This window comes from Gymnogyps californianus, chromosome 14 (genome assembly GCF_018139145.2).
Source record: "Gymnogyps californianus isolate 813 chromosome 14, ASM1813914v2, whole genome shotgun sequence".
In the NCBI taxonomy this organism is placed as follows: Eukaryota; Metazoa; Chordata; class Aves; order Accipitriformes; family Cathartidae; genus Gymnogyps; species Gymnogyps californianus.
In genome coordinates, this window is record NC_059484.1 from 20,664,179 (window position 1) to 20,683,190 (window position 19,012).

General features: G+C 48.9%; 1 protein-coding gene across 1 annotated transcript in view; it reads right to left on the reverse strand.

Moving 5' to 3' along the window:
- Window positions 1-17,230: 17,230 nt before the first annotated feature.
- NR3C1 (nuclear receptor subfamily 3 group C member 1) overlaps window positions 17,231-19,012 on the reverse strand; it is a 70,536-nt gene continuing 68,754 nt past the window's right edge. Inside the window, exons 8-9 of the mRNA XM_050905312.1 lie at window positions 18,698-18,855; window positions 17,231-17,754 (exon numbers count right to left, since the gene is read on the reverse strand). Coding sequence (XP_050761269.1) covers window positions 17,602-17,754; window positions 18,698-18,855 — 311 coding nt within the window. The 3' untranslated portion in view covers window positions 17,231-17,601. The remainder of the gene's footprint in view (window positions 17,755-18,697; window positions 18,856-19,012) is intronic.

Sequence of the window (19,012 nt, forward strand, 5' to 3'; positions counted from 1 at the left end):
ACATGGGTTTATTCCAAGAGAAATTAAAGAAAGAAAATATTTTTTTAAACCAGCTTGACATGGCATTTGATGCTTAATATTAAAGTCATCAGTCAAAATTATAAGAAAGCAGGGATAGTCAGACTTGCCAATAGGTAAAGTCTCTCCTGTATTCCCTGTCCCATCATTTTAGGCATTAAACCAAAAAAAAAAAAGACACGGTGCAATAGTATCTGTTGAAACAGATGTCAATCAAATCTCAGGGTGCAGTCCTGCCATGGTTCAAGTCAATGGCGCAAGTCCCACGGGTTGGCCGTGGCCAGGCCACCATGCACCAGCCTTGGTCCCTGCGTCCCGGCAGCCACCAACATGCATGGCATTTCTGAGGTCCCCACGGGCCCATGTTCGAGCTGCTGGCCCTTGCCTCTTTACTGATTTCGTGGGGTTTTGCAGCAGGAAGCGAGGCACCTCGGATGGTTTGGGAGCACCCAGGCTGCTGCCAGCGCTCCTGTCACACCTCCCCGTGCCCTGCTGGGGGCTTGGGGTGGGGTGGATTGGGTTGGGTTGGGTTGGATTGGGGTGGGGTTGGGGTGGGTTGGGTTGGGTTGGGTTGGGGTTGCGGTTGGGGTTGGCTTGGGTTTGGATTGGCTTGGCTGGTTTTTTTCGAGCAGGCTGTTACTCAGTAAGAGCAACAATTTCAGACTCTGGCCATGAATTTTTCAGATTCCCATCTGGCTCCGCAGTCAGACAAAACATCCTCCTGGTAATTGTCTTGTCTCGAGAAGACTTCTGCCGAGTTCGGTGGCCTGAATAGCAGCCCAGACCATTACAGCTAATTACAACTGTGCTCCGTAGCCGCTCGCAGTGCTTGGTTATTGCTGTAACGTGCGGGTATGTGGATGCTGTGTCCTCGGCGCCAATGCTTTAAGCTGCAGCCGGGCTCCTGCTGGGCCCTGCTGCTGCTTGGTGCAGGCTTAGACTGAACGGCCGTCGTACGCTGGGTGGAGTTAGATGCTGTGAACGCGTATTGAAACGTCACAGCTCCTCTGGGCGCCAGAGGGATGGGAGCTTCCCGCACGAGTGCCCTCCAGCCGCGGATGTGAACACATGGGTGCGTACGCGGCGGTGTGTCCGTCTGCACTGGGACACGGCAAGACAAACGCCTTCACTTCGGGGCGCGGGCTGCACTCTCTAATCCTGACACAGAAGTTTTGTGATCTTGATTTCAGGCTCTGCTGCCGCTTCATGTTGTAAATCGCAGTTGAAGCACTGGAATTTTCCCTCGAAGAAGGATGTCGCTTATTTTAGTTTCACTTCTGCTGACAGCTTCAAAAAGGGTGGCAGTGAGGGATGGGAGGAGGATGCTCGTTAGAGCCTCGTAACGCTGTCACGTCTGGGGCCTGCAATAGCCAGCTGATGGCTCTGTTTAAATACTGAAGAGGAGTTTTTCTGATTTATCTGAGAGATTTCACAGCACAAATCCAAACAGCTTCAAGAAATATTTGTTTAAGTAAGTCCCCAGGGTGCCTCCAAGAGCCTTTCCTTTATTTCTGGCCACGGTCTGCCCCGAGGAGCGCTGGGGCTGCAGGTGATGCTCAGGTACGAGGAGCTGCATTCCCCTCATCTCTTTCTTTTAGATTACTTTTCAGAAGGATTTCGTTTGGCGTTAGGACTCTCTCTGCTGGCCTGCACCCCTCTCAGGGCAGTACCAGGGGGAAGCGGGGAGTTTCCCAGGAGCTGCTGTCCAGGGAAGGGTGGGATTCGGTCAGCAGGCTCCTCGCAGCCGGCCGAAACACCATGCTAGACATTGCCCTTCTCCCTTGACGCCTGTGCCCTTCTCCTGACGCCTGTGCCCTTCTCCCCTGACGCCGGGGAGCCACAGCCAGTGGACAAATGTCCAGAAATCAAAAGAGCAAAACACGAGGTCACAGGAGGTGCAGTGGGTAAGGGCTCGTGGAAAGGGTTTTTTCACAGATGGATACGCTACTTCACCCAATTGCTGTCTTACAGAGATGTCGCTGCCCAAAGGCAGAACCTTGCTTTGTGTGAAGCCCTTCAAGCTGTAAGCGTGAGATGATGGCCACCATACAACAGTTGAAAAATCAATATCGTCCTTTGCCATGGTAAAATGAAAAGGGTCTTCTGCTTCTCCCCGTGTCCACAGAGATCTCTGCCACGCACTTTCTAGCAATATTTACCTTTGCAAGCTGTGTTCATTGAACGGGGACTCTCTACCCCAAACCCCGCCGGGGCTCCCGGGCTCATCCAGCCCGTGTGAGGCTCATGAGACCCAGGAGAGCACCCGCCACTCCCCGGCACCACCGAGAATGCCAGGCAGGCTTTGAAAAGCTGTCTAACTTATAGCTACTGCTTCATGAGAAGGAGAGAGGAATAAGAAAAAAAAAACAAAACACTCCAAAACCTGATTTTTCTTGTCCCAAAGCACTCTCGGAAAGGCTCTTTCCCTCTTTGCAGTTTTGCAGTGACACATCTTTCCTATAGTGATGTCATTTATATCCTTTTCAGCCTTCAAGTGCATAGTCCTGAAAAGGCAAAAAAAAGAATTCCTCAGCACCCAGGAAACCCTTTTCCCTCGGTCAGGCTCAGCACTGTCCCTCTGTCACCCACGGAGCTGTCCCAGCCCCGTGCCTGCCCTGCCTCTGCTCCCCGTCCGACTCAGCCTTTGGGGAAATCAGACCCCGATCCCTGCTTCTTATCAGAGCATTTGGTGTGATCTCCAGAAATGATTGAAATAGCACAAAACTCGTGATTCCGGTGCTCTCTGGAGCAGCGCGCAGTAAATCACGGCCAGCCTGGAATAGCACTTGGTAATAAAATACAGAGCACAGAAATATCCTCCCGGCAGGGCCGCCTGCGAGCGGCTGTGCATGCCGTGCGCCTGTGCATGCAGCCAGGCTGAGGGACGCGGGAACAGATACCGATAGTAAAGCAAACCTGTGTTTCTACTCAAAACAAGGAAACTTTATTTCCCTGGAAGCAGGCGCAGGCTTGATTACACATAAGCTTTTTTCCACTGGCCGGGAAAGCATTTGCTCAGCATTTATGAGGCTGTTTCATAGAATCATAGAATCGTAGAATGACTTGGGTTGGAAGGGACCTTCAAGATCATCTCGTTCCAACCCCCCTGCCATGGGCAGGGACACCTTCCACTAGCCCAGGTTGCTCCAAGCCCCATCCAACCTGGCCTTGAACGCTTCCAGGGATGGGGCATCCACAACCTCCCTGGGCAGCCTGTGCCAGTGCCTCGCCGCCCTCACACTGAAGAACTTCGTCCTCACATCTAATCTACATCTCTCCTCTTGCAGTCTAAAGCCGTTACCCCTCATCCTGTCACCACACCCCCAGATAAAGCGTCCCTCCCCATCTTTCCTGTAGGCCCCTTTAGGTACTGGAAGGCTGCTATAAGGTCTCCCTGGAGCCTTCTCTTCTCCAGGCTGAACAACCCCAGCTCTCTCAGCCTGTCCTCATAGGAGAGGTGCTCCAGCCCCTGATCATCTTCATGGCCTCCTCTGGACCTGCTCCAACAGCTCCGTGTTCACAAGCCTTGCTGGGCATGAGCAGGGCCCCGTCCCCAGCCCGCAGCCGCCCTCGGGAGCCCTGTCCCCTTAGCAGGGCATCCGCACCCGGGGGCTGCCAGAGGCATCTGCCCCATGGGACCCGGGACGCAAGTCTCTTCTTTTTCCCTTTTTTTTAATCTTTTTTTCAGCAGCATTTCAACATTGTCGCTTGCTTTGGAGACAGGGATGGAGGCATGAGCAAGGGAAGCAATGCCAGCCTGAAAAAAAAAACCCAGGCGTTCGCATGTTCAGCCTGCAATCCGTGTCAGTGGGTCAGAGAGGGCTGTGCACGATGTGCTTTGAACGGGATTAAAAGGGAGCGGAGCCAGGGAAGGGGAAGGCGCTTCCTCACCCACGGCCCCGGGCACCCGCGGAGCTGCCGGCGGCAGCGAGGGACTGGGTGCATCGTCCCCGCGGAGCAGGGGGCAGCTGTGCCGGCTGCAGGCAGAGGCACGAGCACCCTCCAGCACCCTTCTGGGAAGATTTTTGAATTTTATTTTAATAGCTGTTTGCATGTAAAGGCCGAACGAGCCCAGGGTTTAACGTCACCTCTCTCAGGCTGGAGGGCATGCTCTAAAAGAAGCACGGGGTGTTTTTTTATGCTGCAGCAGTGACACCCCATAGACCTGCTTGACAAAGCACAAGCCCGGCCCCGTGACCCGCACCGGGACGGGCTGCAGGGCCGCGGTGGGTGCTTGGCCCCACCGTCCCCCAAACGGCGCCTGTCCGTGGCAGCACCCCGGCAGACCCACACTGCTGCTGGGCGGCTGGGCTGAGGCGGAGGGGAGCGGGGCGATTTCCCCTCCCGTGTCGGGGGGACATGGCGATGCCCGAGTGGGAGCCAGCCGGGCCATTCCTGATGGATGATGGCGCTTGGCAGAAGGCACTGGCTGTGGCTGCGCCCTCCCTGTGCTCAGTTTAGAAGCTTATCGCTGCTGGGACGCTGCTCACTTGCTTTTCTCCAGAAATACCATCTCCCCCAGTTTTTAAATCCCATAAATACAGGCAAGACTTCCAGTGGGCAGGTGGCTGTGAAAGGCCATGCTTCCCAGGCGGCCGTGCCCGAGAGGAAGCAACACGTTCTTCCCCACCCAGACCTCCCGGAGCAGGAGGGAGCGACGGCTCAGTGCCACAGCGGGGACCTCACAATTGCGCGGGGTTTAATCAAGCAGATGGGACAGACAAAACGTGCGTGTCATTGCTTAAGGCGTGAGGAACGGCACGTGTTACTGCTCCATCCGTCCTATCCGTGGTGACACACGGGGATGGGGACGGTGGATGCTCTCCAGCCAGCTCAGCGTGGACCACGTGCTCAGCAATCCCTCGCTCCTGGTTATTCCTGCATGCACCAAGCGATCCCCCTGCAGCCATCCCACAAGGGCAGGGTCAGGCCGCATCCCCGCGCTGCTCTCCCCGCTGGATCCTGGCTGCCTGCTGCTCCTGTTCCGTGGGAAGCGGGATGGACCAAACCACGTGGCTTCGCCTACGGCGGGGATCCGCGCCCTGCCGGCATGACCACGGCTGGCTGGCACCCATGGGACGGGGCTGCACGGGCGGCTGACGGCGAGAGCCCGAGCAGCACCCGCGCCGGTCAAATTTTTGCCAGTTTGATGCAGCATTGATTGAAGCCAGACTGGTCTGTAGCTGAGGAAAGTTACCTACGCAAAAAAAGAAAGCCCGGTGCTGAAGGGACATGTTCTGCTTAGCAAGTGCAGGTATTTTAATTATTCTAACGAACCAGAGACCTCAAAGCAATTATAGTTTGTACATTTGGGCTAATTCAAATTTTTAGCTTTTGGGAAATAAAGATTAAAAGCAAGGTTTTTTTAAGAAATAGCCGTTTAAAGTTCTATTCTCTGGGTGAGGAGCTGATTATTTGAAGACAAGCACGGCAAAGCAGCTTGTAATTTAGCACAACTGTTTGACGGCTCACGAGGTAGCACCTAGCTATTACTTATTATAAATCCTCCCTTCTGTTAATGAAGCTTATTCTTGCTTCTAAACCTCAGACAAAAGGGTCTAGAAAATCGCACCTGTGCTCTAAAACTCACTGACGCACTCAGCAAGGGGAAAAAAAGCCCCAGCAGCCGGGCGCCCCGGAAATCTGCTGCGGGGCTCAAATTATCTGGGGAAGGCAGGGAAGATGGTCTGGACGTGGGAGCGCCGGCGGAGTTTAAATAAACCCATTTCCATAGCGATATTTCTGTGTCTCTGCCGACACGTGGCCCATCTCCCCGGGAGCCCCCCACGGCTCCCCGGCTCTGCAAGAGCATCGTGTCCCACCTCCTGCTCCCCCTTCCCTGCTTTGCACCAAGGTCGAGCCGGTTACCCTAGACAATTAGATAATCAAATACCTGCAAACTGATCAGAGCTTTCGTTAACAACCACCTGTGAGTTAAGAATAGAGAAGGAGTAACGGGCAATGGAAAAGGCACCGCAAACGAGCACCAGAACGGCTGAAACGTGAATCAGAGCGGAGGCAGGCCCCCCTCGTCGCGAGCGGTGCTGCGGCACGGGGGGGTCGGCGCCCAGCCTGCCCCCTTTGCTCCGCTCGGTTTTAATCCCAGCTTTCATTTCTGATGACATCCCGCCCCGGTGCTGGCGTGTCCGGCTGCGGTGGGTGGCACGGTCACCTCTGTGAAAGCCTTCAGACCCCGACAGGGCTTCACATCGTGCCCTTTCGTATCCACCATCCCGGTGCACCCAGAACATGCCGGGGTGTCTTGCTACGGCTGCGGCAGGCTCAGAAAGTATTGAAATACAATTAGAAGCAAGGTCTCCTGTCAACCAAAGCCAAAGAGTAGCTTCATGCAAAACTTGGTGGGAGAAGTGGGGTTTGAAAGAAAAATGCTGGAGCCTTACATAAAAGTAAGTTCTTATTTCTAGTCGATGGGACAACACCGCCAACATCCCTGGCTGGTTTCTGCTATTCAGGCGGCCAGCAAAGAGGTTTTCTTGAACCTGCATTGAGAAATGCCGCTGCGGTGGCCAGCCCGGAGGGGTTGGGCTGCGGCGGGGCCGGTGGGGCCAGTGGCCGGTGGGGCTCCGCAGCCCGGCTGGCCGGGACCTGCCGCTGCTGCTGCAGCAGCAAGTGGTTGTGGGTTTTGGTTTTAACTCGTGTTTCCAGCCGCTGTTAGAGCAGCTCTTGTGCAAACAAGCTTATTCTAATGTTGTTTACCTATAACTTACTCCTGAGGGAGAACCACCGTCCTGGTCGGCAGCCAGGGCTTGGGCTGTTGCAGCAGAGAGTGTCACCTCGTGTCCCCCCTTGCCTTGCCAGCCCGGCAACCCCGGCCACAGCCCGGGATGGTGGCACCTCTGCCGGGGGTCCGACTGACGGAGAGGGGCTGGGGAGGCAGCCCGGGGCGGCTGCGGGAGCGGGGCCGTGCTGCCGCCTGCCCCGGGCCCTGGCTGCCAGAGCTCTCCTTCGTGGAGCTGCATGCATAGGGGAGGGATGGAAAAAAAAACCCCCATGCCTGCTTGATATGTAGTTTTGCGTGTGCCTTTTTAGAGCCTATTAATTTTGCTGCAGTCATAATCTATAATAAATATTTCTGGGACTGGGAAACACATGTGCTTTTTCTGGCCTGCGCCTGCCTTTATTTTAGTTGGGTTTTTTAGAAGTTGGTTGTGGTTGGTTTTTTTGTTAAATAAATGTTGCTCTGTGTTGGCCTGGTACCTGAAACGCCTGCTCCTCCGAAACACCCGGGGACGGCCCTCCAGCGACAATAAGGAGAACCAATTAAACCACAAGATCATAATCACTCCTCTGTTTATTATTTATTTCCCCAGCAACAATGATATATTTAGACCAGCAGCTTTGAGCTTTTTCAGACCCATTATGCTCAGCAAATCCCAGCAGCCGCGGGCGGCCGCGATGGGAGCGAGCACTGGCCGTGGTGGGGGGACACCAAGGGGTGCCGGTGCCATGAGCCCCCGTGGTCCCCGAGGGGGGAACCCCCCCGGCCCCCGGTCCCAGGGGCTGGGGAGAGCCTGCGCCCCGGAGCGGGGCAGGATTCGGCCCCGGGGCAGGGGGGGTGCAGGCGGGCGAGGGGCCTGACCCACACCCGGGAAGAAGCATCTCCACAAAAGGGGGAGGGTGTGAAAGCAACGTCCGTTGGGTTTCTTTTGGCTCGCCAAGTGTTGGGTTGGTTGGAATTTTTTTTATTTTTTTTTGGTAATTGCTCTGGTTTGAGCCTTGTAGAAAGGTACTTTTTTTGTTTGTGGTAGGAGCACGTGCCGTTCTGCTGCAGCTCGGCTACAGAAGTACTGCCTGCAAGGCAAAAAGGAAAAAAAAAAAGAAAAGAGTAGGAAAGAAATGAAGAATTAAAAAATGCTGGTTTTTAGTTTAGGATTGCTTCTTGCAGGAGCGCAACTGCGGATGCGGTGGGGCTGGCAGCCGAGGCAGGCACCCGTGGGGGCACGGGGACAGCGGGCTCAGCCCTCCGCGATCTGGTGGGGGAGACGCGCCTCTGCCTGCTCCCCCCTGCTCCGCGGGGCACGGCAGCGCTTCGGACATGGCTGCGACTGAAGGGTGACTGGTGGCTCCGTAATTTGGAAAACACGAGTCAACCATTTGTAGAGCAGCATTAATAACGTCGTCTATAAGGGGAAACGGCAAAAGCACTGTACTGCTGGCAAGGGAAAAATACTTCTCAAACTATTTGTGAGTATTATTTAGGCAGATAATATTTCTTAATAGCTTATTGGACAAATATTATGGTTTCAGAGCTCCTGATTCCCTTGGCAGCCTCCGTTTTTCCAAGTTCCTTACTGTATCAGTGACTTCATCCCCGTCCAGCTCGCTGGGACAGTCAGTGTCCCATGTCCCCAGCCTTCATGCTGCTTTATTGTCAGCGTTTGTATCTGAGCGGGGCTGCTTTGCTTTTAGTGTCTGCTCACAGTAATCTTCAAATTAACGTGGCACGTTTCTATTAAGGTCATTAATTAGAAAGGCATGCATAGCAAACTACATAGGGCATTCACCTGGGGCTCACCGCGGGCGTCCCACAGCGAGGCGATGGCTGTTCCCACTGGAAAGACAGTCTGTACCTGGGGGACAGGGCGGCTGCGCAGAGCCGGGGCCTCCCCCTCGGGTGCCCGGGGTGCGAGGCGGCAGCGGGGCCGGGGTGCGCGGGGCGGGTGGGGAGCGGGGACGTACACGGACCAGCTACCAAATTCTAAACGCCTACAGAGACTTCTGATGAGACGTGTATAACGTAATCTGTATATATGCTGCATAAAACTTTAAGATATTAATATTATTCTTTAGTAAAAAATATTTTACATACAAACACACACACAGTGAGCAAGCAGGAGCGTCTGCAGCAAGAGGATGGAGTGCAACCACAGCACAAGAGATGTCGCTGGTACCTGCCCTTCACCTGCGTGTCCCCCCCTCCTCAGTGTCCCATCCTGTCCCAGGCAGTGACCAGGGACACTTTCCTGCGGCAGGAGCAGCGCAACACCTCCCATAAAACGCCCTCACTGCAGAGAGCAGAGGGGCTTCTCGCCATCGTTCGGCGTGGTTACTGCTCTGCTCGACTTCACTGCATTATTCATAACTACTGGGATTCAGTCCACGGTGCCTCAGGCCAGCGTTTGTTTTTCCTTCTCCCCCCCCTTGCAAATGCTATCAGCACTGAAGTACGGGCACACGGGGGTGCAGCTGGGGCTCCGGCACCGCTCACTGCTGCAGGGCGACGTACGGCACCGGGGCGCAGCGCGGCGGGTGTGCACGGCCCCCCCGCACCGCCCTGCCACCCGGGAGCGGGGAGCAGCCGCGGGACGGTCACGGGATACGTACACATATAGCTGTGACGAGATAGAGAGAGAGATGTGCACACATATGTTTGTGTGTGTGAAAGCCTTGTGACTGCAAAGCACTGACTCTGTCCTTGCCCTCCTTGTCCTCCCCCGGACACCATCTGTGAGCAAAGGGGACTTGTCACAGTTACTGTAATTTGTCCCCGCTAAAGAAAAAGGGAACGGGACGCTGCACGCGCATGGGAAAGCCGGGCAGTGCTGTGTGTTGGATGCAACCTGGCCTGCTTCATTAAAAAGAAGAGAATAAAAAGAAGATGGGGGGAAAAAGGGAGGAAAAAGAAAGGAAGGAGGAAAATAAAAGAAAGGAGAAGAAAAAGTCTTGAAAAGAGTTTAGAAATGATGCCCTGGCCCTGCTGGGTGATCCCCCCCCTTGCGGGGGGCACTGGAGTGGCTGAGCTGGCCCTGCTCCCCAGCGTCCCAAGTGCTGCGTGGCTTTCACCGAGGATGCTACCGAGTTTGCCATCCCTGCGAGCATGAATCCTTCCCACCACAGCTTGTCGGATCCGGGAGCTTTGCCCAGGGCAGCGCAGAGCTGCCCGGCCGGGGAGCAGAAGGGCTGCTGCGGCGGCACGGGACGAGCAGCCCGATGCTGAGCCCGCTCGCACTCATTCTTCTTAAAACAAAGAAACATCCCACTTGAGCCAAACCCAAAAAAACCTCCCAGCAAGTGTTAGGAAAGAAAAAAAAAAAAAAGCAAGCATGGATTTTCCGAGCTGCCGGGGGGAGCAGAGGCTGCGTTTGGCAGCAGGCTGGGAGGGGATCCAAGTCCCCCTTGCTCAGCTCCTCCTGCAGCCGCGGCTCCGTCCGCGGAAAGCCAGCTCCTAGCCATGCCCGCTTCACTTAATTGGGCACAATGGGTCACTTTTTTCAGCGTGTATCACATCAAGCAGAAAGTATAACCCCTGTCCTGTCGCATTAGCAACGCAATTAGTGGCCGTATTAGATGCTGCATCAGCAGTTTTGCCTCAGTCTTTTCATGTGGTTTGATCTTGAATCAACAGAGCCTATAATTAGAGGGATTCCACTTACTTGTTATTTTTTAAACTTAAAGTTCCCTGTTGTGACCTCGGAGAATATCCTTAATTATGCTTTAGAGCTGTGCCAAGCCTATGATGTATTGAATAAGAATATTTACCGCCGCCACCACTCCTTCAGTTTTGCTTCAGAGCAAGTTTTTATCAGCTATTCCATGGGCTCGGGCATTTGAGATCAATGAACTTTTAATCCCCTTCAGAGGGTTTCTCTAGTTACCGCTCCTCCAGTCCCACTTCGACAAGTTGAATATTTATGCTCTTTTATTTCAAAATGTATATGTACTAGATATAACATTTTCAGGTCCACCAATAAATGATATTATCGGTAATCTTGATAAGGAAACGGGTCTGAGGGGCAGGACAGGGTGAGCGGTGGGAGCCCGAGGACCAGCACTGAGCTGCTTGCTGGTTCCAGGGGACGGGGCCCAGGTACTGGCAGAAACAGGCACCCCCAGGATGAAGGGCAGCCAGATCTGAAGGACGCAGCAACGACTAAATCTTGGATTTACGGGCTTGAAACAGTTGGGATCCCTACGGCAGCACTGCAGAACCTGAGCCTGAGGGGCCCTGGGTGTCCTCCAAGGCCAGTCCCCCCAACGGGAGCTCGGCAAAAGCACCAGCACTGGGAACGTCTTGGAGCCCGCTATGGGATAACCAGTAACTGTACAGCCAAGGAGTCTTTTTTTCTGTAAAATCCCAGTACTTGTGCCTTACGTAGCAAAACTGTCCGTGTGCCCGGAGCACAATGCAAACTCACGCTGAAGCTGGGGAACGGCTAAGGGTAAACCAGCACGTTGTGGGCTGTCCCAGAGGCAAACATGAAGTCAGGAGTGCTCGAGCTGGGAAATCTTAAATGACAAAACTGTAAAAATGGCATTTAACGGCACCTTTTCCAAACCAGCCTGAAATTGCATCGTTTTATTGGGACAGTGTGAACAAAACAAAAATCACAGATTTCAATCTCGTGCTGGGTTTCACCCGAATTCCCTGGAAGACGAAGCCCAAGAAAGCATTGCAAAATAAGATGGCAGGCGAGAGGAGGGCTGCCCGTCTCCCTGCAGCTCCGCGCCGCACACCCCGAACCCGGCCTGACAGGGCAGGAGAGCACGGCTGACGTCGTGGGAAGGGTACCCGGGAGATGCAGGAAGTCTCCAACGAAATGGGTTCTGGTTTTGTACCACTTATTTCACAGACACTTTTGATGTAAAAGTTTTGTAAATGCAATAGGACAGACTGGATTTCGGGTGGAACGTGAAGACATCTAGTGACTGATGTACTCTGCGATGAAGTGTATTGGAGACCGTGAGCTGGTACTGTAGCCGTAAAGGAGTTATTTTATCTTAATATCTGATGTATCTCCTTAAAGCATCTCTTCCTAATTGTTACACGAATAAATGTAGTTATCATAAATCCTGTTCTTGTGTTGCCTCTGACCCCAATCTACAGCCATCTAGCTTGGAAAGTACCGAAGTGAAATTTATGTAGGCCTTTGTTTTAATTGCAAACAATTCAAAGAAATCATTCCCTGCTGGGAAGTTGGCATTTTATGTTGCTGTTAAATGAGATTTTATTACAGCATGAATCTCACGCTGCCATTCAATGGGGCGAAAGGCGTGAGCTATGTTAAGGAAAAAGAATTCAGCAGTTTTATTTACTGGTGGTTTGAAGATACATTGCTTTTTAAAAACTCAAATGGTCACATGGCAGGAAAGGAATTTCAGGGCAGTGGTTTTTGTTCCGGGGCTGTGAGACTTTCTCAATACCAAGTGCAAGGTCTTTACCACCCATCCCCAGCCGAACAGAGGTATTTTTCGGCATCGCTAATTTAGGAAATAGCTTTTCACAAGTTTGGTTAAATTCTGCTTTTTGGAAAGTTACGACCTTGTTATGCAGGGTCCCGTCCCACTGGCCCAAGGGCAGTTTAACCCCTTAGACTGGATTCCTGCAGCCCGGCACCCCTTCCAGCAACCAGTGTCCCAACCCTGTCCCCCCAGCCCCGCTTTCTGGCCCCTCTGCCCCTCGCAAGGCTGTGGGGGGCTCCGCTTACCCCCGCAGCCCCGCTCTCCCCAGGTCAGAGAACCACCTCGTGCAGACACCTCCGCGTCACGCGATCACACAAGAAAACCCCAAAACCCCCCAAAAAACCCAGCGCGAACGTACCATTCGAAGTACCCCATCTCCAAAGGGAGGGTTTAAAGGCACCCGAGGGACAGCCCAGCTCGGGCAGACAGCCCCGAGACCACCCGAGCCCCCACAGCCCCTCGGGGCGGCAGCCAGAACCGCACCGGGAGCCCAGCGGGGAGCGGGGAGCGGCCGGGGGACCCCCCGTGCTGCCCTCCTTTTGCTACCGCTATGCAACATTAGCTGAAATCCTGCCTGCACAGGTACGGAGGCAGACATGCACAGCAAACGTGAGGATTTACAGTGTGAACACCCAATGCTTTCTATTTTATTTTGTTTTCCTGCTATCACTAACTTTTTGGCATCCGGCACCCGCCTTGGTAAGGAGCTTTTATCAACATGGTATCAAATGGTTAAGAAACATTGCAGTAACAAAATAAATTTTAATTCTAATTTTTTTTCCTAAATATACTGTGGGCTGTTTTCCTTAGTTTAATTGTCCTGGCAGCTTTGCGCCTATCTACCTGAGGTGTGCACAAGGCAATTTGCTCAGACGCACAGAGCTGCTTTTGATCTCACTAGAAAACCGTGGTACCGATTCCCCTCCAGAAAATGGACGTCATGAATGCAATGGCAAATCGGGCAAGGTCTGGAAATGCAAGTAATGCTTTTCAAATAAATTTTTAATCTGAACTTAATTATCAGAAATTTTCCCTCTCTAGAACTTCACTACGGCGGCAATTAGCTTTAGTATAAATAATTTTTGCGTATGAGGTGAACAATGAAAACAACATAAATGAACTGACTCGGTTGTCAGAACGAATCCTTTCCAGGTACACAGCAAAAACTCTACAAAAGCATTTTGGAGCCATTTAATGAAAAAAGCAGAATTTTATTATATGGTTTCTTGTCCATTATTCGGCATTGCTGTAAATGGCTTACATTTACTGCAACTTCTGTACAGATGTGTGGCTTTGTATTACCAGAACAGCAAATTTAAATGAAAAAATAAATGTTCAACAATTCCACACAAGCTTTTACAGTCCAACATTTCACTGAGTAGGTGAAAACTACAGACTTGTTACTACAGAATTATTCAGCATGAATAAAAAACTACAACTTTTATCTTTAAACAGGAGTCACTGGTTTAATTTTTTTATGCTGTTTAAAATTACTGTGATAAAAATAATGATTTTTTAATAATGCCATACACCGGTATGATATAGGATTTGTCCCCAGTATATATCTTTTGTTTAATATACAAAATAGAATAATGACACATCGCTGACTCTATGCTGTTATGCAAGTTAGTTTGGAGGTGGGGGATATTTTCATACACACAGCCTTTCATCAGAAAACAAGTGCTTCTTGCTGTTTTAAAGAGGCCCTAATCCTTTCCTGCAAATTTGGTTCCTATGTAACATCGATGGCTCAGCAACACCCGGTTGCAGACTGGAGTAAGGATAGAGCTTAACTAGTATATAATACATACGATCTTTTAAAAATCTCACTCTAAGGTATGACCCTGAAGTCCTCACTCGCCCAAGTTCGACTACGGGAAACGGGATTTCGCTGACGTTCATCCAGGCACTTCCTCCCGTTTTCTACCTTTCCCTGGGAAAATGGCGAGCTCATTTTCCGGCTTCCATCGGCACCGGTCGCCAGCCCCCTCCCTTCCAGCTGCGCACCTCCTAACCCTGGCTCCGTTTCCGTCGCTGTCGCTTGGGGCGATGCCCAGGCTGTGGGAGACCGACGGCAGCTCCCTCTCCATCCCCGCTCCCTGGCTTCTCCTACGTAAGGCCATTCCCAGCGTTTGACGTGTGCAAGTTCCACCACGCAGCACGCGTGTGTCCTGAGCTGCCGGCGGCGGCCGTCCCTCGGTCGGATGCATGCACTTTGTGATAAGGCACTGAAGAGACGAAGTCAGAATTCTCCCTGCTTTATCCAGAGTGCAGATACTACCTACCCACTGCTACAAGGACTACGGATACACAGAACATGGACTTCTCACTGCCTACTAAAGCACTACATATTTTTAATTGTGAAGTTTAAAACTTAACAGCACGTACAGGACGATTGCTTTCTTCTAACATCACAGTTTCTTTTTTTGTCCTTAAATCCATAAACTAAAAATGAATATACAGGCATATAGACAAAAAGGGGGTAGAGAGCCTCTCTTCTCCTATGTTATCGGTTCTCTCAAGGTGGTGGTAATTTGTTCGTGTTCACTGTAGTTACTCTTCTGCTGGCAAAAAAACAAAGTTTTGTATCTTTGTGTATACAAATGCACAAACGTTTGCACACGCGCAGGCATGCACACCCACACCCGCGCACACTCACTCTCTCACACAAGCTCAAATTGAGGTATCTGGGGATGCAATTTTTAAAAACATTCTCTGAAGTAAAAACAGGTTTCCTTTTAACTGAAGAGCCCACCTGAAACCAAACAGTATGAAACTCCTATCTGTATCTCAAACGGGTCGCGTGAATATTTCCATTGAGTTGGGTTGAAAGTTGTAATTAAAATACTGAACTTTACCTTAACTGTTACAAAACGTACATATTCTTTACAGATCAAAGAGAAGAGAATGATTACTTTTTTTTTTATTAAAGATGATATTTTACTCCAAAGTACTGAATATAGTATCTTTTTTTAATAGGTATAACATTCAAAAAGAGATTTAAGAAAGGATGAAAATTTAGTTTCCTATTTCACTTGGAAACAAACTTTTGCTGAACAATAGAAATGTACTAGTGTATTGTGAACAACCTATGCTCTATATTTACATATTGCTGGTAACCTGTATGCCTATTATTGCCAAATTTTTCAAGCTGTTTTTGCTGTGGTAGGTGAGGCTGTATATGAAATTAACCCCGTATGTTCAAAGCTGTATGTATGCATGCGCACACACGCACCTTTCCGGCTTACATTTTTTGCAGCGGAGGTCTGATTGAGCAATGAATCGTGAATGGTAACCAACCATACAGATAGGAGTCTTCCACCCGAGCTCCAACTTGAATTTTTACACAGTGATTCGATAAACACAAAATCAACCCTAAAAACATCCACTGAACACAGGTTTTCCTTTCTAAACAGAGTACGTCTTTGGATACTAAACACCGATGCCTTCAGTACTACCTCCAGACAAACCACAACTTGTACGGGTTACCATTCAGCATATTTGTGACCCCTACAAAAAATATAATTACATGTATCATGATAAAGCAATCTGTCATCTAAAAATCATCCTTATTATACACTATACAAGCTATTTTACAATCATTTAATAAATTGCTTTTAAAGCTGCAGTAGCCCTTCCCTTCTTTTTTCGGATCAGCGAATATACCGATTATACATATTTGAAACTATAACTAAATATAAAAATATATTAGGTTTTGTATTTTATCAGATGGTCTTTCTCATTTCTATTACACAAAGAATCTGGCCACTTTGAGTACAAATCAAATTTTAGAGTGGCTTAGTAAGTATTGAAATTTTGAGATACAGAAAATTGTTAAGGTGCACGTAGAAAAGGCTACTACAGCTTCTAAACGGTTTAAAATATAGTTATCAATGGCAACGAGGAGAAATTCACAAGACCTATGGTAATTTTATGGCACGCTAGTAATTCGATATGAAGGGACGCAGCCTTACAAAGACAGAAAGTTTGACATACGACTCTAAGACCACGAAATCAGTAGCGGAGCTGTCCTGCTCTCCAGGAGAGAGGATGAACCGGTCAGTGGCAGGTGGCGATGTGAAAACGGGTCGCTAACCACACGAGTTGGGAGCCTGTATATCCAGAGTCACAGCCAGCCAGCGCAGCCGCTCTGCTTCACTGCCTGCATGACGGTAAACACCTCACCGAAGAAAAGATTTCTAGAATCGGTACAAGAAAACGGAACAAAACCAAACCACTGGGCATAATTACACGTCTGCCTCTTATACTTGTATGATGATAGATTTAAGTGTATAGAAAATGTGAGTTTCTCCACACAGAAGTAAACTTTTCTTAAGCTATGCATATTTTCCTGAAAATTTCCTGATGGGCAGTCAGGACTGATCTTCTTGGCATCAATGCAGCCCATGACTCTTATAGTTATGGCTGTTGCATTATATGCAAAAATCAGGCTTTTTTTTTTTTTTTCAATATATAAAATAACCTGCTCATTTACATCCAGTTAGGACTGGGTTAATTTTCTATGAATCTGCATATCCAACACTTCTGCACATATACCAAAAGTATTTGTTTCATTCGCATCTATTTAAATTAGATTTGAGAGTGTTCTCCCACCCACCCTGGCCCTTAAAAAATGCCAAATTTTTATGGTCACTTTGACAGTTCAAAGCTATTAGGTTAGAAAAGCCCAACCCATTTTCACAGGAATATACTCAAGGGTTACTGTCTAGAGGTCATTTAGGAAAGCTACGAGCTGCCCCACCTTAAAAAACCAGCTGTACAATAGGCATCTTGAAGTATTACAAAAAAATTATGTAAGAAAAAATGAACAAGCCTAGTTCACGGTATATAAAGTTAAAGGAAATTGCTAAAACCAGACAGTAATAGCTATAAAAGGCACAACTTCCCTTTTCTGATATACACTTGTAAACTTTCTTCAGGTTACATGCATAAACCAAAACGCTACCTTAACTTTAAAAAAAAAAAAATCCAAAACACTTTACTTAAAAAAAAAAAAAAAAAAAGCCTAGAAAATTGTCTCCAGCCAACTGCAGAAATTAATTAGCAGAATGTTCGTAACACAGCCTCAGATCTTGTCACCGGTGGTTTTGATGCATCCATGGATGTTGCACGAGGGGAGATACAATTTCTGACAAATAAGATTTATTTTCCTTTCCTTTCTCCCCAGTTATTTACCAAATATGAGAAATCCGCTGCTTCTATAGCCTAAATCTTGGCCCTCTGTAAACCACATGTAGTGCATAATTACAAAAGGAACACCGCTGCAAGGACAAAATTAACAAGTTCTGTAGGTTTTTTCTTTACAAAAAAAAAAGCGATCATTTGACGTTTTCTTAAGGCAACCCTTTTGTATTAAGGCAGTCACTTTTGATGAAATAAGAGCTTCTTGATATTTCCATTTGAATATTTTGGTATCTGATTGCTGATGATTTCTGCCAACATTTCTGGGAACTCAATACTCATGGATTTATCCAAAAATGTCTGGAAGCAAAAGCTCAGAAGACTTTCAACCACCTACAAGTGATAAAGCAAAGAATTACTTTCACACAAATACATACAGAAGAACTATTAACCCACATCCTTCCTTCTTCCTAACTTCTGCCTATGCTGCAAGGCACAGGCCAGCTACCTACCCTCAGTACGCCTCGCACCCTGCTCAGATAACACTTGCAACACAGGGCAGACACGCACAGTTACCCTCATTTTAATTAGTAAGTCTTGTAAACGGCATTCTAATATAAAACAAGTGAACAGATTGTGCAAGGTCTTTACAAATACCGAAGAGATTTTGTATCAATTCCCATTCTAGCATATACATAACATACATATGGATAAGCTTAATATGATCTTTCCAGGTGCTTGGTAAACTAACAAGGGGAAAAAAAAAATTTTGAGGTCTCAAAGTTTCCCCTGCCTTATCCAGCTTAAAGACTACTTGGACTACTTTGTACTATACGCACAATTTAGAGCACATACCGCAAAAGGAGACAGCCTGAATTCTGAAATTCCTTGCAAAATTAGACCACTACTAATACCAAAAATAGCAGTGATGCATTATTTTAATGCAATTTCAAACAATTCCATAGATTCTGGAATAGTTTGTCTCTGACATAATACTGTTTTTAAACTTCGCATCTCTGCTACTACTGCAAAATCATATACAATTTCCAAGTTCCTCCACTTTAAAGCAATATAATTTCTAAAAACTAAAGAGACTCAAAATGATATTAATTATAAAATTAATTGCTGTGGAGTCCACTGCAAAAGTAGTCTGAAAGCACCATGTTCACCTCTTTCAATTAGCCTTTAGTTAGACACCAGGGGAGCATGACCGCCTCCTCCACCCTGCCCCCCCCCCCCAATATTTATCCCTTTAAATAAAAGGATAGAGGAGATTACTGTCATATCCCCAAACTTATTTATCTGGAACATCTACAGCATTTGTTTAAGAACTTACATCATGCATAGAGTCCAACAGTTTAGTCAGTTGATAAAATCGCTGCCAGTTCTGGCTTGAGTTCCCTTCTCTTTTCACTATGGCCTTTCCCAGCTCTTTAATGTATGTCATACGAATTTCTTCAAACAAGGATTGACTCTTCAGGCCTTCCTTAGGAACTGTAACATTGATACGAACCTTTAAGACGTTATACATCTATGAATTGTGTCCTTATTTAAGTTCTCTTACATTAGTTACACAAAAATGACCAGAAAAAAAAGGGCTTGGACTTAATGAAATGACAGCTGAGACACAAGGAAAGCGAGTGGAAACTGA